Genomic DNA, 16627 nt, shown 5'->3' on the forward strand with positions numbered 1-16627 from the left:
GGTAGAGGAGTTTATTTCCTAATGTTAATGTAATTGAGTAAGTAAATATTCTCGTAGAAACATAATTTTAAAAAAGATTTAACTTCTCAGGTTTCTTTTTATTTGTTTCTAAGTACTACACTCATGTGCAGATATGAAATATTGATGTATAGAAAAAGTTGAAATAAATGTTACAGCAAAGAAAGGGACAGGCTTAAAATATGGTTTACCTTTTCACTTCTGTGAATAAGTCATAGTTGAAGTCCTGTATTATGCAGTATTGAGGAGGCTGATTTTACGTATAGTCATATTATTATATGTGAATGATTTGACAAGTTTGTACTGACATTCACTTGTATTATGCTTAGATGCTTCTACTTTCATTTTCTATATATGTTTCAGAGCTGTTGTTCCTGGAGCAGCAATGAGAGCAATGTGTATTGGACTGTTTTATTCTAAGTATGCTAATTTTATTTACTTTGTTTCTGGCTGAGTGGTGGTGGTGGGAGGTAGAAATGTACTTTTCAAATTATGATACTTTTGTAACAATGAAAACATGTCAACAACATTAATAAGGTGATAAACTTGTCCATCAATTTCAACAGTCTGGTTAGTTAGGTCTTTTAACGAGGTCACTTTTTAGGTACAGTGGTAGGGCACCTGTGTTCTATAAACATGGTTTTGATTGTTTCATTTTCCTAATACAACTGTTATATATTGAGAATGGGTATTCATATACATGACAATACTGTCAGTTTTTATCAAGTCTGAAAGATTGTCTGTATAAAATCTTTGTGGAATATTAATAGTTTGAATGTTTGTATGAAATTGAGCATTCTTTTAAAAAGAACCAAATTAAATCTGCTAGAGACTACATATATTTCTGATTGCAACTTTCACTGACAGTGCATATTTTCCTTTGTCAGATATAACTTTATGGTCATTTGATATCTTGGTACTATGGCTGCAGTGGGTACCAAATTTAGGAACTGATTACTTGATGTGGCAGACATGACTCAGTCTTGATTGCTTGAATCTGTAGTTGTTGATGGTACTATCTCTAGCCAGGTCAAAGAATATGCCTACCCACCACTTTCTTGTCAGTTTTGTGAATTTGAATACAAATATTAAGTAAAATAATAAATTGACATGAATATTTGTAGAGATAGTGTTATCAATATTTTTTATTATATTTACATCTAAAAATGAAACATGCATACTAGATACAGTATAAGTAAATTTAATCATCGAGTGCTAATGATTTAGGCGATCAATGAATTTTTTTAGTTCTTCAGATGAATGGTTCCAGGTCATAAAGATGTTATCTAAAAATCTAAACCAAACAGATGGATTAAATTTTTTGTTTTGAAGAAAATATTTTTCTAATTTCCCCATGAAAAGGGAAGCATATGAAGGAGTCATAGGATTACCCATTGCCGTACCCATTATTTGGAAGTAATTTGTATTATTAAATTTAAAATAATTATTTTCCAAGATAAGTTTTATTATTTTACAAATATCTTCACTAGATGGTGTGCTGTTATTAGGATTGTTATCAAGAAAATATTTACACACTTCAGTACCATCTGTATGCAGAATGTTTATATATAGTGATTTACATCTAATGATATTTTGAAATATTAGAATCATCAGCGTTTGTGTTTTTTTTATCCCAATACAAAATATTAATACTTTTCTGATTGATAAGAAAAGTGAAGTTGTTCATATGCACAATAAAATCTGCACATATGTTAGAATCATTTAGAAATATTGTTGTAACAAGATATAGATTGCCCATCAGTTTTGGATACCAGTCAGAACACAGTATTCCATTCAGCATATTGTATCATTCTGGCCATCCAGGGGCCCCGAGTGGCCGAGTGGTCTAAAGCGCTATCCATTACGGATCACTGCCATCTCACCTCTGTCTGCGTGGGTTCGAGTCTCAGATTCAGCCAATGTGGGTATGTGAGAAAGCTTGCCAGTAGCTTCTCGTGGGTCGGTGGTTCTTTCCAGGGTTTTCCCGGGTTCTTCCTCCACCATTAATACTGGCCGCCATGTATGGCCTATCGTGTGCTGAAAAATGTCGTTAAACCCCACAACAACAACAACAACTGGCCAACCAGCAGGACTTTAGCCATGGGGTGCAATCATATAGAAAAATGAGTTGGTAGTATTCAGTGGTAGAGAAGTATGAAGACTGCACTGTGGAAATGGAAAGGCAAATATCTGAGTTAACATTGGTATTGCTTTCATTAAGCCCCATGTAGTATAGCTTGCAAAATCATTCAGTTAAAAATATAGGTCATGTGGAAGCTGTTTTGCAGCACATCAACACAGGTAGTTTGTTTAGTGCTATGGCAGTTGGAGTTAGGGTCCTTGTCCAAGGATGTACCATTGTAGCTGACATGGACTGATCACACCTGCACCTATTTGGTCACAGTTCTGGCACACCAAACACTGAGCCACCTCAACTGCTGTTTCTAAAATAGTATTGTCTACAGCTGTCACATATATTTAATACATGAGAAAAAAAATTCCTGGTAGTTGCCATATGGCAAATTCATCTTAAATGAATAAATCAGAAGTACATCTTCCAAATTGTCACTTGCAGTTGTGTCCTCATTTTGTCAGGTACTTGAGTCCCAGATTTGGACTGTAGTCAAAGATGTACTATGAGTTGTGTATTTAAATACATTTCCTCTTAACAGCACTACTGGATCCAAGCTTTATATTTCTTCTGCCACATTATCAAGTACATGAAATACATTTTTGTTTTTCTCTTCTCTGAGCAATAATTAGCATAATACAAGGTTTTTTCAAGTATGGTTGACTGGCATTTGCAAAAGTGGAAATTATAAAAACTAAATTTCATATTACATATAAAGAGTTTTAAAGATTTTTGGGGTATTTATTTCATTGTTTAATATTTAAAATTTCTCATGCAATTTTGATACCAGGCCTAAAGAGCTCAAAGACTTGATAGCTGTCAGTGTGGAGTTGAGTAGGAGGACCCATACTTATCCAGCAAGCTACCTTGGAGGCCTGGTTGCTGCCTTATTCACTGCATATGCCATCCAGGGTGAGAGAAGACATTACCTTATTTTAAATTTGATTGATTTTTATTTTTGTATTCACCTTAAACAGATTGATTTTTTTCATGGTAGTGACATAATCATTATTGTCATTAATGTTTTCAAAGTCATGTATGATAAATGATTGTGCTGTCAGTAAGAAAGACATATTTTTCAGCAAAATATTTGTTATAAAATTTCTTGGCCATCATGACTAGAAAATAATTTTCAGCTTGCAGGAGAGCTTTTCATACATGTATGATATTGTAGTCAGTGGCAGTGGTGGAGCTAGTATACACCTTTTTGTTTAGGTCAGTATGTCAGGTACAATTGCCTCCACAATCATGATAGTTGATTTATGTATGAAGCATGCAAAGTGATACATAATGCAGTGATAATGTACACAATTTTTACATTTAGGTCAGCTTTGGAGATGCAATTGCTTGTACAGTCATGGAAATAGATACATGCATTCATCCTGAAGAGTACTAGACATTGATACATTGGTTACTGTAATATGATTTTCGTGCTCCAACAGTCATGTACATTTTTTACGTTAAGATTCTATGTTCCTGCTACTTGCATGGTCATCAAACAGCTATAACAGTTGCTAGGAAATGACAGAATGCTGGCAGGATTTTGCTTTTGATGTTTGAATGGTAGCTGTGTTTCAGTGAAATAGTATTGGCTCTTGTATAAAGACAAAATCTTGAAAATATAGCCTACAATGGCGTGTCTTTAATTCTCAATAAAGAAATAATGATTTCTTGATTATTCTGGCATGCCTATCATGAAATGGTTAAGTTGACAACCCTCAGTGTGAAAAATGACTAAAATTATTGTTGGTGAAAATTCTATCAGTTTTTAAGATGATGTAAAGGATGCTCATTGGCAAGTTTCATTGGATCAGTCCTGCATATGTAGACATCCATGAGTAACTTAAGCGACATCAGGTACATTTTTGAGGTTGATCATTTTGTGTGACCTGCATATGGTTGTCATAATATACCAGTTGGAGACTGAGGACAAGGCCAGTTGTAAGTTTACTGAATGTATTAAACTGGTTCTGAATCTACAACCTGTACAAAGCTCACCTATGCTGTTCACATATGAAACCTGCAGATCTATTTATGGTTGGGGATTCATGTGCTGTAGGTCCCCCACATCTGGATGGTGCCTTATATGCAGATGAATACAAATGTGCACAGAAAGGCAAGAAAAAAAAAGATTTCTTCAAAATGATGAATAATGTCATGTTCAGTAAAACAATGGAAAATCTGTGAAAGCAAATGTTTCCAAACTCTGTACACATACTAATCTTTGGCCTGGCTATATTCTGCAGATCATGAGATGGTTAACATTTAATTGCCTGTACATGATTGTGTCATCAGCAGATGAGCAGCCATGTTCTGTATTTTATGAAAATGCTTCAGTCATTGAAGATGTTGTCATCATTCTCCATTGATTTACTTTAAACAGTCAATGAACATCTGGCCATTGAATGACCTTGACCAAAGCATAACTAATTTAGTTATGTAAAACAATGCAGCACTTGAACACCTCAACAAACCAGTGAAAATATTCTGACACAAAACACACACTTGATCTAAGTAACACAATGTGCCTTAAGTGATCTGATGTAACTGTTTTATCTTCATGATATTAAATGGCATTGACACACATGGCCTTGCAGACATTCACTGTGCTTTCTGTGCAGCTGCCCACTCATGAGATGATTTTTAGAATATGTTTGCATGGTCACCTGAGACCCATATAGTTTCCTCACTATTGACTTTAATGGACATGCAGATGCAGGATCTAAGTATCATGTGGGTCTGTACATAACAATTTAAATGACCATGCTAAATGTAATGTCTAAATCCACCAGTGATACCATAGCAGAGTATGCGGAGTGATGCTGTAAAGATGTATGTGAACACCTGGAACTGATCTTAATATAACAGCCAACCACAAATGTGTCAGAGATACAGTATGATTTGAACAAATTGCACCACTAATTGAACCCACATGCAAAATTGCAGCACAATTGTCAGTGATGATGGGAACAGAAAAGGAACTTAATTCAGTTGTTAAGACAACCAAACACATCAAAGATATATAAAAAAAACGTTCATCAGAGCAACCACAGAGACTACTAGATGCTTGCCAGAGGCAATTGCACAAATCCAAGGTAATATATGAGAAATTGGGGAGGAAATTGGTGTGATCGCAAAAGGTATCCACGCACTCAGTGCCGACATCAGAGCAGCAATTATGAATATTACACAAGTACCACCTGAGTACAAGTCACAGATGAAAACACCAGTTAAATACTTTCAAGAACCGCTCCAGTGGCCTAGTGGTTAGAGTGTCCGCCATGGATGTGGGAGGTCGTGGGTTCGATCCCTGGCCGAGTCATATCAGAGACTTACGAAAAAAGGTACTGACAGCTGCCTTGCTTGGCACTCAGCATTAAGAGGTTAGTGTTAGGACTGGCCGGCCTGGTGTCAGGATAATGTGACTGTGTGGGACATCATGTTACATGTCTGTGGCATGATGCCCAAGTGCTAATCACTATAAACTGCCACACTGCAGACATCGTATCAGTATGACTGAAAAATTGTTAAAGCTACATTAAAAATCCAAATCACACACATACTTTCAAGAACTAGCTTGCCAGGCAATCGTAGTGAATGCCATGCATTCTGCTGTTAACAGACCCTTGACTGGAAAGATCATATGTTGAAAATATCATAAAAGACAAATCCTAAACATATGGACACTGAAAAATAGTATTCAGAGACTTTACTGGAAATGGATATGCCATTAATGATAGCAAAAATATTTTGCAAAAGTGGTTACTGCATAGAGAAAGAAAAGCACTCAAGAGGGTAAAAAATTATGGATAGAATATATCAGAATGTGCATACCTGAACCCGAAACCTGACCCCAAAACTATGTTACTGAATACAGTTATGTTTTTCATCTGAAACTAAACCCTCATACCAAGCCCAACCACCACTGGAAAGATTTTCTCTGAGCCCAAGATCAAGGACAAGAAATGCCACAGCTACAGGAACTGCAATGTGCCCTTTCAAGAGCAACAAATATCTGTGCCTCCAGCAGAAAAACTTTCCAAACCAAAGAAAGGACAAGGCTTTGGTGGACTGTGTGACCCCCAAGACCTTGTTGGTCAGTTGGATATACATGTACTTGTTTGGTTGGTTCACATGGGCAACAATGCACCAGAAGTTGATAATGAGCAAAACATCAATATTTGCTCACCAATGACATCATGGACCCAGGGATGTTTAGTGCATTGATATAAAAACTTACTCATGCTGCTAATGATGTATACGATGAACTTCATTTGTACAACACTGATGATGAATTCTGAGGTGATTGTTTTGCAAAATTAATGCTGTGTTGCAATGTCTGGTTGTAAGTACAACTCTAGTGCTACCTCGAGGAACATAATCTCATCAACAAAATTAGAATTTTATGTAACTTTTCATACACTGATCAATGTTGGTCAGTCACTCACACTTGAGACGTACATGTGCATGTATTAAAGTTGGCTTAAAATTCGATCACAACAGTTGGGGGGAGTGGCTTTCTGCAGATAACTCATTGTGTTTCAGTAGATGATTTTGTAGCCTGTGACATTGATAATGCAACTGTACATAAGAGATTGACCTGACATTTAAACACAGTGACAGTTGTACATGGATGAGTGATACCCATGGGTGTTGTCGATGCAAGAGTCTGTTATATATTCAAATAATAATGTCCTATTGTGAAGTTAAAGTTGACCTTAGCTCAAAACAGCCTGCAAAAAAGGAGTGCAATATGAAATGATTGAAGGGTCACATTTAGGCTTTCTCTGACAAATTTAGCTTAAGTTAAAGTTAATTATCCCCAAACACAACTTATTAATCAGCTTAATGTAGCCCAAGAAGAGAATACTTAGACATTAAAGTTATCAAAGTCAGAGGTTGTACAGGTGCAAAAAGATGATGGAATATTTACCTTACTCCAGGCCATTCCAGCATTGTTGGTGGCTAGGGCTGCTATAGTTGCAAAAGCATCTGCTGATTATTTAACCCAGGGTACTGGACAACAACAGCTGGACATCTCACTTTCAAAACATTACATACACTCAAGTGTTGACCAACACCATGTGTACTTGTTGATCTTACCTTGTCACTTAAAAAGTACACTTGGTAATATACAAAAATTCTATTACCATTTACAGATGCTACAGCACCAGGACAGTTCCAGCTGGGTTGTTGTTGGTATTGACCCCTTTGAGCTTGTAATTTAACAAGATCAGACTGGAAAATTTAGACATTCAGAATGTTGTTTAGAAGATGCAAGGTGCTGTTTTTAAAAAAAGCCTGAAATCAGGGCATTCAGGGCCTTGGGCTTATCGGTTCTGTCTATCACAAACTATGTTGACAATGCTGATGATACAAGAAAGCAATACATGGATGAAAAATTTGCAGAGGTGTCTTCACCACTATGCATAGTAACTTCATATAGTCAAATTCAAACAAATATAAGTGGAACACAAGAACAAACTGATGTCATAACCTTAGCAAATGGTTGACTTATTTTTCATTCACTTGAAATCTTAAAGGTGTGTAAGTCTGGATCATACTTGTTTATCATAACCAGAACTCAAGATTGGTGAGGTGGAATGCTAATGTTGATAAATAATAAGTAACAGCTATTTTGTTACCAGTATCATATATCAACAAAACCAAAGTTGTTTGTTATTAATTTTTCATAAATCATAATAAAACATCATTAATTATCAGAGATGAAATTCAGTTTGAAGTATTTTACATCTTTCCATAAGGTTACATTACTGTCTTTGGTGTTTGTGTTTAAGATTTGTTTTATGTGATGGATTTTGAATGTAATGATGATGTTGCAGAATATGCAGACATATTTGTTGGATCAAATAACAGCCAATACTAGCATTTATAGGAATTGTATTCCTTTTGTCACTGGATAACTACTTTAAGAGTGGTGTTATCAGACCATAATTGCAATGGTAGTAGCTGGTACAGGAAAGTAACATTTCCATTGGTCAGAATGTTACCACATGATCAGAATGAATTGCATTCATTTCTGTATGAACTGTAAGGAGAACTACTTTTCCACTTCTATAAATAGAGTCACGTGTACAGCATAAGATAAACACTGCCAGTGAAGGCAGACACGAAGTAAGCATTAAAGAAAAACAACATTCTTACATTGTTTATAAAAAATATTGAATAAATTTGGCTTCCATTGGTTGAACGACTGGTATTATGATGACCTTATTACGATCAAGCAGGACAATCTCAAGTGCTATATATAGCTACATAACAGAAAAACCCTAAACATGTATTACTACGCTCAATTAAGATTTCTATTTTTTAATGATGCAAACAAAATAACATAACGAATAATTGAAATTTCAATTATAAGAGTTTAACGTTAAACTCTTACTTGATGTATGCTCAAATATAATCAAAGCAAAATGTAAAATAGAAATCATTCATTGGGATCACCTGATGTGCTACTACCAATTTGAGGTCAGCTTGGAGTCAAAGCATTAGCAGGTGAAAATGCTGGCAAAAAGAGATGTCAGCATCAGGTGTGAAATCAGCCGAAGACTGTTTCTGCAATGATGAAGTGAAATTCACAGCCTAATCAACCATGATTACATTCCCTAGCATTTATATTCAACCATCATTGACTCATCTAAGAAGAGACAGATCTTGACTGTTAATCAGAAAGGATGCACTTTTATCCACATAACAGTTCTTGGATGAAAAATAATTGCTATTCGCATAAAGCAAAGGCATCATCAATGTGTTTCTAAATTAACACACAATTTATGGAAATATATTTTCTATGGCTGAAAGAAAATTACTTGGTTGGAAGTACATGCACATATTGCAGTTGGACAAGGTCAGCCTGTTGAGCCATTAGTCTCCACAATGACAATATTGATAAAAGAGCTGTGCTGGACCCACAAAGCAAATTACATGAAAAAAATAATTGAAGTGGAACAACAGCTGTAATATGAACACCATGCTAATTATGCAATACAAATACATTTGTGTGGCTGTAGATACCATTTGTGCTGTAACTAGTGTTGGCCTTGGTGTTGCTGAAATTCTGACCAGCACAACTGTCCTAGGTATATCAGTCAGATTTGTTGTTGGCAGTATGTAAATAGCAACTGGTGTCACAGGCAGTGCTGGTAAAATACTCTCACAATGGTGGCATTGACAAATATGTGTTTATTCAGAACTTCCTGAGGTGGCACAAAGCAGTCTCATTGCAATTACACAGCAGTATTCAATAGCTATTGAGGATGAAACACTTAGCTTATAGCAAGACTGAGTTTGACACCATGTTGGTGGAAATAGAAAAAACACTGACATGGCTGAACACAGATATGGAATGGGGGCATTAACAGCCTTGATTTACAAAAGTGAAATCAAGTAAATGTTTGCCAGTGCCTAGCTATGGCTTCATTGGGGTGTCTTATAATAACTTCACTTGTGTGGCTACACATATGGTTTCACAATCGAGTAATACAATAATAGCAGTTTGTTTGTTTACTGACAGAGGTTACAGTCTTCTGCTCCACATGACTTTTCTTTAGCAAGAGTGCCTAATGGTAATTTTGCTTGGCAGGTTCACGTGTGATGTGAGAACAAAATCATGGGGTCTTTGACCTAGATCAGTAACAAAGATCCAAAACCATTATTACCATACTACTATAATTGATGTGTTTGGGTATTTCTTTTGTTCTTAGATTGTATGGTACATTTTTTTTTTGTATTGAAGGATCTTTTATACTTAACAACTCATTTTGCATCAGTCTTGAATACGTATACAATTTTAGTAAAAATAGTCCTTTGCATAATTGCATAACTTATCCAAATAAAACCTAGGTAAAATATATATGCATAGTTTTGAGTTATATGGAATTTTTTAAAATAATAATGCTACATTTTTTGCTTTAATAATAAGAATGATGTAACTAAAGTGGTTCATCCCAGCTCTCTTTATTTACATTAATTTAATAAGTAAAAATAGCTAATGGTTCATTTTTGTTGTTGCACTTCAGCTCTTCCAGTCAGAGAATGGGGTAAGGGCCTACTGGTAACACTGTCAGAAGCTCTTGACTATGTGAAAAAGCAAGGTGCAATGGAGGAAGAGATTAAAACATCATGGTGTGTAATGCAGTTTAAGTGTGAAAAGTCATTGTGTGTAATGCAGCTTAAGTGTGAAAAGTCATGGTATGTAATGCAGTTTAAGTGTGAAAAGTCATCGTATGTAATGCAGTTTAAGTGTGAAAAGTCATGGTATATAATGCAGTTTAAATGCGAAAAGTCAGGGTATGTAATGCTGTTTAAGTGTGAAATGTCATCGTATGTAATGCAGTTTAAGTGTGAAAAGTCATCATATGTAATGCAGCTTAAGTGTGAAAAGTCATCGTATGTAATGCAGTTTAAGTATGAAAAGTCTTGGTATGTAATGCAGTTTAAGTGTGAAAAGTCATCGTATGTAATGCAGTTAAGTGTGAAAAGTCATCATATGCAGCTTAAGTGTGAAAAGTCATCGTATGTAATGCAGTTTAGGTATGAAAAGTCATGGTATATAATGCAGCTTAAGTGTGAAAAGTCATGGTATGTAATGCAGTTTAAGTGTGAAAATTCATATGTAATGCAGTTTAAGTGTGAAAAGTCATCGTATGTAATGCAGTTTAAGTGAGCTATACATTTCAAAACTTAAAAGAACTTGATGAAACATTGTTGTAAAGAAATTCTTGAAAATGATTTTTTTTTCAGCAGATATGTAATAAATTGTGTACATTTTTGGCTGTTAATGTTATTTCATGTTTCATTTCATGGTACAGTGTAACCCTGCTATAAAACGGTGGTTGGGGCCCATAGAACCATGCAGTGTTATAGATCGAACCATGTTATAACCAACCAAGTCAGTTAACTGAAGAAAAGTATGCATATACCCAAAAAAAATGATTCAGTTGGGGGGAATAATAAAAGTGGGCTCAAAAATATGTGCCTTTGACTAATTGAATACAAAACTTTTTGAAATACACTTGTATATTGACACCTTACATTTGTGTAGTACAGTCCATAATGAGTTAATTACTGTACATGTATATGAAAATGCATGAATTAAAGTATAGATCACATGTTTTAAAATTCATTCATCAGTCACATCCCATTAGAAGACTCAAATAACACATATATAAAAAGTGGTAGTCCTCATTTGATCAGTATCACATTGTCAACAAACGTGTTACTAAACATGTCACTATGCTGCTGTCACCAATAACACGTGGCAATGGTTGTTTATATGCTACATGTATATATACTTAAACTGGCCTAGATTTTGGTCAGCTGGAGACAGCTATCATCTTGCCTAGGTTACTCAAGGGATGAGGTTATTCATAGGGAAATGAAAATGTGAACAAATTAAAAAGTGACTTGATGGCCAGATGTTGATGGTTTCAAAAGATTGGAAATTTAATTTGCATTTTGCACTGTTGGTAGTGATTGTAAGCATAAACATTTTTCCTGTAAAAAGGAAACTTTCATAGCACAATAAAAATTTTACATTCACTTTGGAAAATGCAACTATTTCACCAGATTCCATTGCATTTATTTAAGTTAGGTGCTGAATTCCTTTGATGTTTTTTGAATATTTATTGAAGATTGTTTTCAGTTTGCTTTGATGAAAGGTGCATGTGTTATTGAAGTAGCCACAGTAGAACAATGAGAACAATGATTGAGACTGAATGTGTTTTTCATTTGCTTTGTATTGTCATATAGAATGATTGGTGTTCAGAAGTAATCAGTTTTCTTTGAAGTTTCAGCAAAACTAATTTTTTGGTCAATTTTATTTGTGTTTCTGCCTTGAAAGGTTGGTTGATTGTAGCTTATATGGTAGCATGGCTGTTTAAGTGTATCACAACATATAGTACTCAGACCAGATGTCATCATATCAGAGTAAGATATAACTATGCCCTTTTAAGATGGTTTGTCTTAAAATTGCTATCACTGTAACAAATCGGTAAACCAGTTTGATGTTTGATATTGTCCATGATATTATGCAAGAGTCAGATCACATGATTACCATATTTATCAAGAATCCAGAGATCGAATCACATAAGCGTCAAAATGTGAAGTATGGATGGTTGTTGCTTTCTGGTGGCTGTCATAATTGACAGGTGTTGACTTTAAAACTTTGTTATACATGATTTATCATTTTTCTTTGGAACACTGGGAGCTGTTTAAATCATCTGAGGTTGACATATTCATGCTGATATTGGTTTTCCATTCTCAGCGACAATCCTGGTGCCACTCTTCCAGTCATTGGTCATTACAGATGATTCTCTTTAATAACAGGGTTCCCACGCTACCAAGAGATCAGGAATAAGTCGGAAGAAATGATAACTTTTTTCCTGACCATGAAAAGTCCTGGAATTTTGCAAATATTGATGACAGTCTGGAAAATCCTGTGAATTTAATGCCAGCAGTTGATGCCCGAAACAATCACATAATTGAGTCATAACTAAACTGATCACAAGTTCAATTTATCGAGTTCTAACCAGAATATTCATAGGGTACAGTATGGACCATTTGGTTGCTTGCAATAAACATATATGCTGAGTCAATCCAAACACTCAGTGGATTAGATTCATCTAGTAAACTTTTATTTTCAAAGTCAGCTTGATATCTGTATCTTTCCTTATGTGGAAGCTATGAAAACCACTCTAGCATCACAAGAGGCCAACATGGTGGTGGCAAAGTGTAGCCACTTACTGGATGGCCTAGCAAACATTAAACGTTGTTAGATTGAGTGATACATGCATGAAATAGATATGAAAATTACTTATTTTCTCAAAAATTGTGAGTATTAAAATCATTATGTCTTTAATCTGCTGGAAGACATGATGAAACTATGACGTTGATGAAATGTGACCTGGTACTCTCAATTTGCATTGCTAGCCATATCAGTACACAAATCTAACAACCCACATTTTCAAATGTTGTAGAGAAAAAAGAAAACAAAATATTATATACTGGTTTTAATAAAAATACAAAAATGAAACAACACAACATTATCGATATTTATGTATTCCAAGAATAACTTCTGGAGTTTTGTTGTATCACATGACTACCACGTTTTTCTTATAATGTAATAGGAAATGTTTACTTTCCATAAGATGCAAATACATATTGCTTTAGAATTCTTTAGAATTAAAGGTTTGAAAGGAAACAAAACTAATGTATGTTCATTATGTTGTTCCCACTTAGCAACGTAATGTAGGTCAGCAAAATAAAGTTAGAATTTTTATTCTGAACATTCAGATGACTTTACTTGCCAATTTATTTGAATATAATCAAACTTGTTTCATGTGATACATTTTGTGGTTTTGTACATGATCTTCTTTTCTGACTTAGATGTTTAGAAAGTCTTGAAAGAAAAACATCTTTAGATTTAGAAAATGCATGTTTTATAATCCAAAATGTTCTTTAATTCCACTCAGTAATGGTCATATGTGAACCTTGAAAACTTATTTTCATCCTGGAAAAACCCTGGAAATGACCTGGAAATTTATGTTTAGAAAAGCATGGGAACCTTGTAATAAGTTTCTGTTGGTCAGCACAGGTGGCAGAATTGGTGCCATGGATGTAGCATCCGTTTTTCAAGTTCATTTACACTTTGTGCAACATATGCATCAAGTTCCCAACATTAGGACAAGTATATGCCATCATAAAAAAAAATTGTTTTCAGTATTACCAAGATATCAGAGTAATTCCCATTGCATAACCTGGAATCTACATGTCTGCTATCAATCATTTCCTGCAGTCATCTGATTTAAATTGGAAATTAAATGCATTTTAATATAGCAAAGAACAACAAATAGACATAGATCTTGATAATCAGTGTTTCTATTTATTTATTTCACTGATTGCAAACTTTAAGACCCACAATGCCATAGAATTCAGGTATATAATTTTGCTTTTAAAAATTTGGCCTTTTAAAAATATTCTGTTTATCTGTTAGTTTTCTGGTCCTTTGTATAATGTTTCATTGTGCTGCATATTATATTTCTTTAACAATGTAGTTCAACAAAAATGAAATATATATATTTGATCACTGCCACTTCCTCTGCATCTGTGACATTCCAATCTCCCCATCACACAGTTATAGTCATCTTTCATCTCTGACATTGGAGTTTCATAATTCAATCATCATGACGGGTGTGACTATTTTAGTCTAGTTTGGCACTTTTGTGTAAGAAATTTCAAGGTTACTGAATTCATATGGGGTCCCAGAAGGCAGATACATTGTCCTACAGTAACAGATAACGGTTGACAAAATGATTTTTTGTTTATTCAAATGAAGTCAAGAAGTTAGAAACAAGACAAGAAATCAGTGTGACTCTAAAATAAGATAACAGTGTATTCATGATCAAAGTTAAAGGTGAAAATTCTTGATATTACAGAAAGTTTTTTTTAAAAATTGCCAATAAAGTCACCTTGCCACTAAAATCTAATCTGCTTTATTTCAGGAAATGCTTTACAGAGAAATGGAAATTATATATAGAGAAACGTGGTATAGAAAAGGGAAAACATCGCCCTGTTTTCCCAGAAAAATATGGAATAGAGGAGAGAGATGAAATTTACAAGCAGTGGGATTTTTCCATGATTAAAGGCTCAAGTGCCCATGATGATGCACCTATGATTGCGTGAGTGATGTAGAACATAATCTACTTCATATTTAAAGAACTGTTAGCCATAACATTTTGCACATAATTAATTTTTACATATTCAGTAAATTCAGCATATTAGAACTTGAAACTTTGCTGATTTTTTAAAGATATCTAGTACCAACATTATACATAATAACACATACATGGTTTAGCATCCACCCACATACAGTAACCAGCTGTTCATAGCAACAAAAACTGTCTGGTCCCCTCCAGTTTTCCAATATATTTTGCCAGTATATGGTGACCACCAGCCAGTATCAATTATTCTCCGTCTTCTGGCACAAGATACACTGTATTTAGTGACCAGCTGTCATGAGGGTCTTGTCTCGCTTTTAAAGGCATATCAACCCACACTCACTTTAAAATACTTGTGTGTGTGTGTGTGTGTGTGTGCTCCAATTCATTCCTACACACTACCTTTCAGTATGCCTACATGACTTTTACTTGTATATAATGATCTCTTGTATATAAAAAGCAGTTTCATTTGGTTTCCTGTGTGGTCATTATGTGCAGGTTAGACTGTAGACTGTAGTATGTTTCACTTACTTCCACTTTGCTCTGAGGTATATTCTGTGGCTTGGTAAAATAACATCATTGTTTGTAATTTTTCATGTGATAAATAAAACCATAATTTGTTTTCATTTCACATGAAATTTTTTAAAATCATTGAATAATTTCAATCTTTTGTTTACCAAGGCTCGCAAATAAATTTTGTTTAAAATGAGCACACATGTAAAATACTGTCTTGTTAAATTTGAGAATATTTTATGCTTATGGAAATTGTATGATGTATAATAGCTTCATTGATGTGCTTATTACTATTTTTTTATTATATATTTCATTTTGCTAGGTGAAGTTACATTTTTTGCATAAATTTTTAAAGAGTTTACATACAAATTAAAATTTGTTAAGAGTATCAGATGTAAAAATTGTCTCCAAAATCAAAATAATTTTCCATCCTACTAAGAAAAATACAATTCGGATATGTTTCTCATTCAAATGCATTTCCCAACCACATAAATCTTTGAAATGTAAGCTTGCTATATCATGCACCCAGCCTTTTCAAAAGATGACAAAGGGCAGTAACTCTTGCCCATTACCTCCCCTTGCGACCGCCATATGTCATTAGTTTTGAGTTTTTACTTTAGTACAATGTTGTACTATATACCTCCTGAAGATTCTGCTTTTATCTCTGGTTTTTATTGTGTAATAATTTTTATTATTATTTTGGCCAACTTTTTATGAATTTGGCACACTCATGGACTTTATTTTTTCTGACCATGTACTTCAACAAGGTAAAGTTGATGCATGCTGTGATTCATGTTTTCATGCTGACTGCCTGTTATTCACTCACTCATTTAGTAACAGGTGTTGTTTTTGTGACTTATTAACTTGTTGAGTTGTTAATTTGTTCCATTATTATTTTTTTGTACTCATCATTTAATTAAAACATGACAAGACAACATCCTAGTGTAAGAAATTCAAGGCAAATGAGGACAGGTGTAATATTCTTATGTTACATGTTTAGGCTCGAATAAATAGTAACAAAAGAAAGAGTAAAAACAACAAGCTTTAGAAATTTAACAAATAATTTGTTTCCCTGGAAAAACACTATAAAAATTGAAAAAATAAGAACTTACTGTTTTAAGAATCAAATCCAAAAATAATCCAAGAATAATCCAGGATTTAAATCTTAGAAGTCCTATTAATGAAATGTTCTAATGAATTCAAGTTCGAGTCCCAACAAAGAATCCAA

General features: G+C 34.3%; 1 protein-coding gene across 1 annotated transcript in view; it reads left to right on the forward strand.

The window, feature by feature from the left end:
- Positions 1–16627, forward strand: part of LOC149803199 (uncharacterized) — a 141185-nt gene that overhangs the window by 20605 nt on the left and 103953 nt on the right. Inside the window, exons 6-9 of the mRNA XM_089953903.1 lie at positions 382–438; positions 2940–3061; positions 10189–10294; positions 14671–14847. Of these exons, the coding sequence (XP_089810029.1) occupies positions 382–438; positions 2940–3061; positions 10189–10294; positions 14671–14847 (462 nt within the window). The remainder of the gene's footprint in view (positions 1–381; positions 439–2939; positions 3062–10188; positions 10295–14670; positions 14848–16627) is intronic.

This window comes from Sinohyriopsis cumingii, chromosome 3 (genome assembly GCF_028554795.1).
Source record: "Sinohyriopsis cumingii isolate HCF-2022 chromosome 3, ASM2855479v2, whole genome shotgun sequence".
Lineage (NCBI taxonomy): Eukaryota > Metazoa > Mollusca > Bivalvia > Unionida > Unionidae > Sinohyriopsis > Sinohyriopsis cumingii.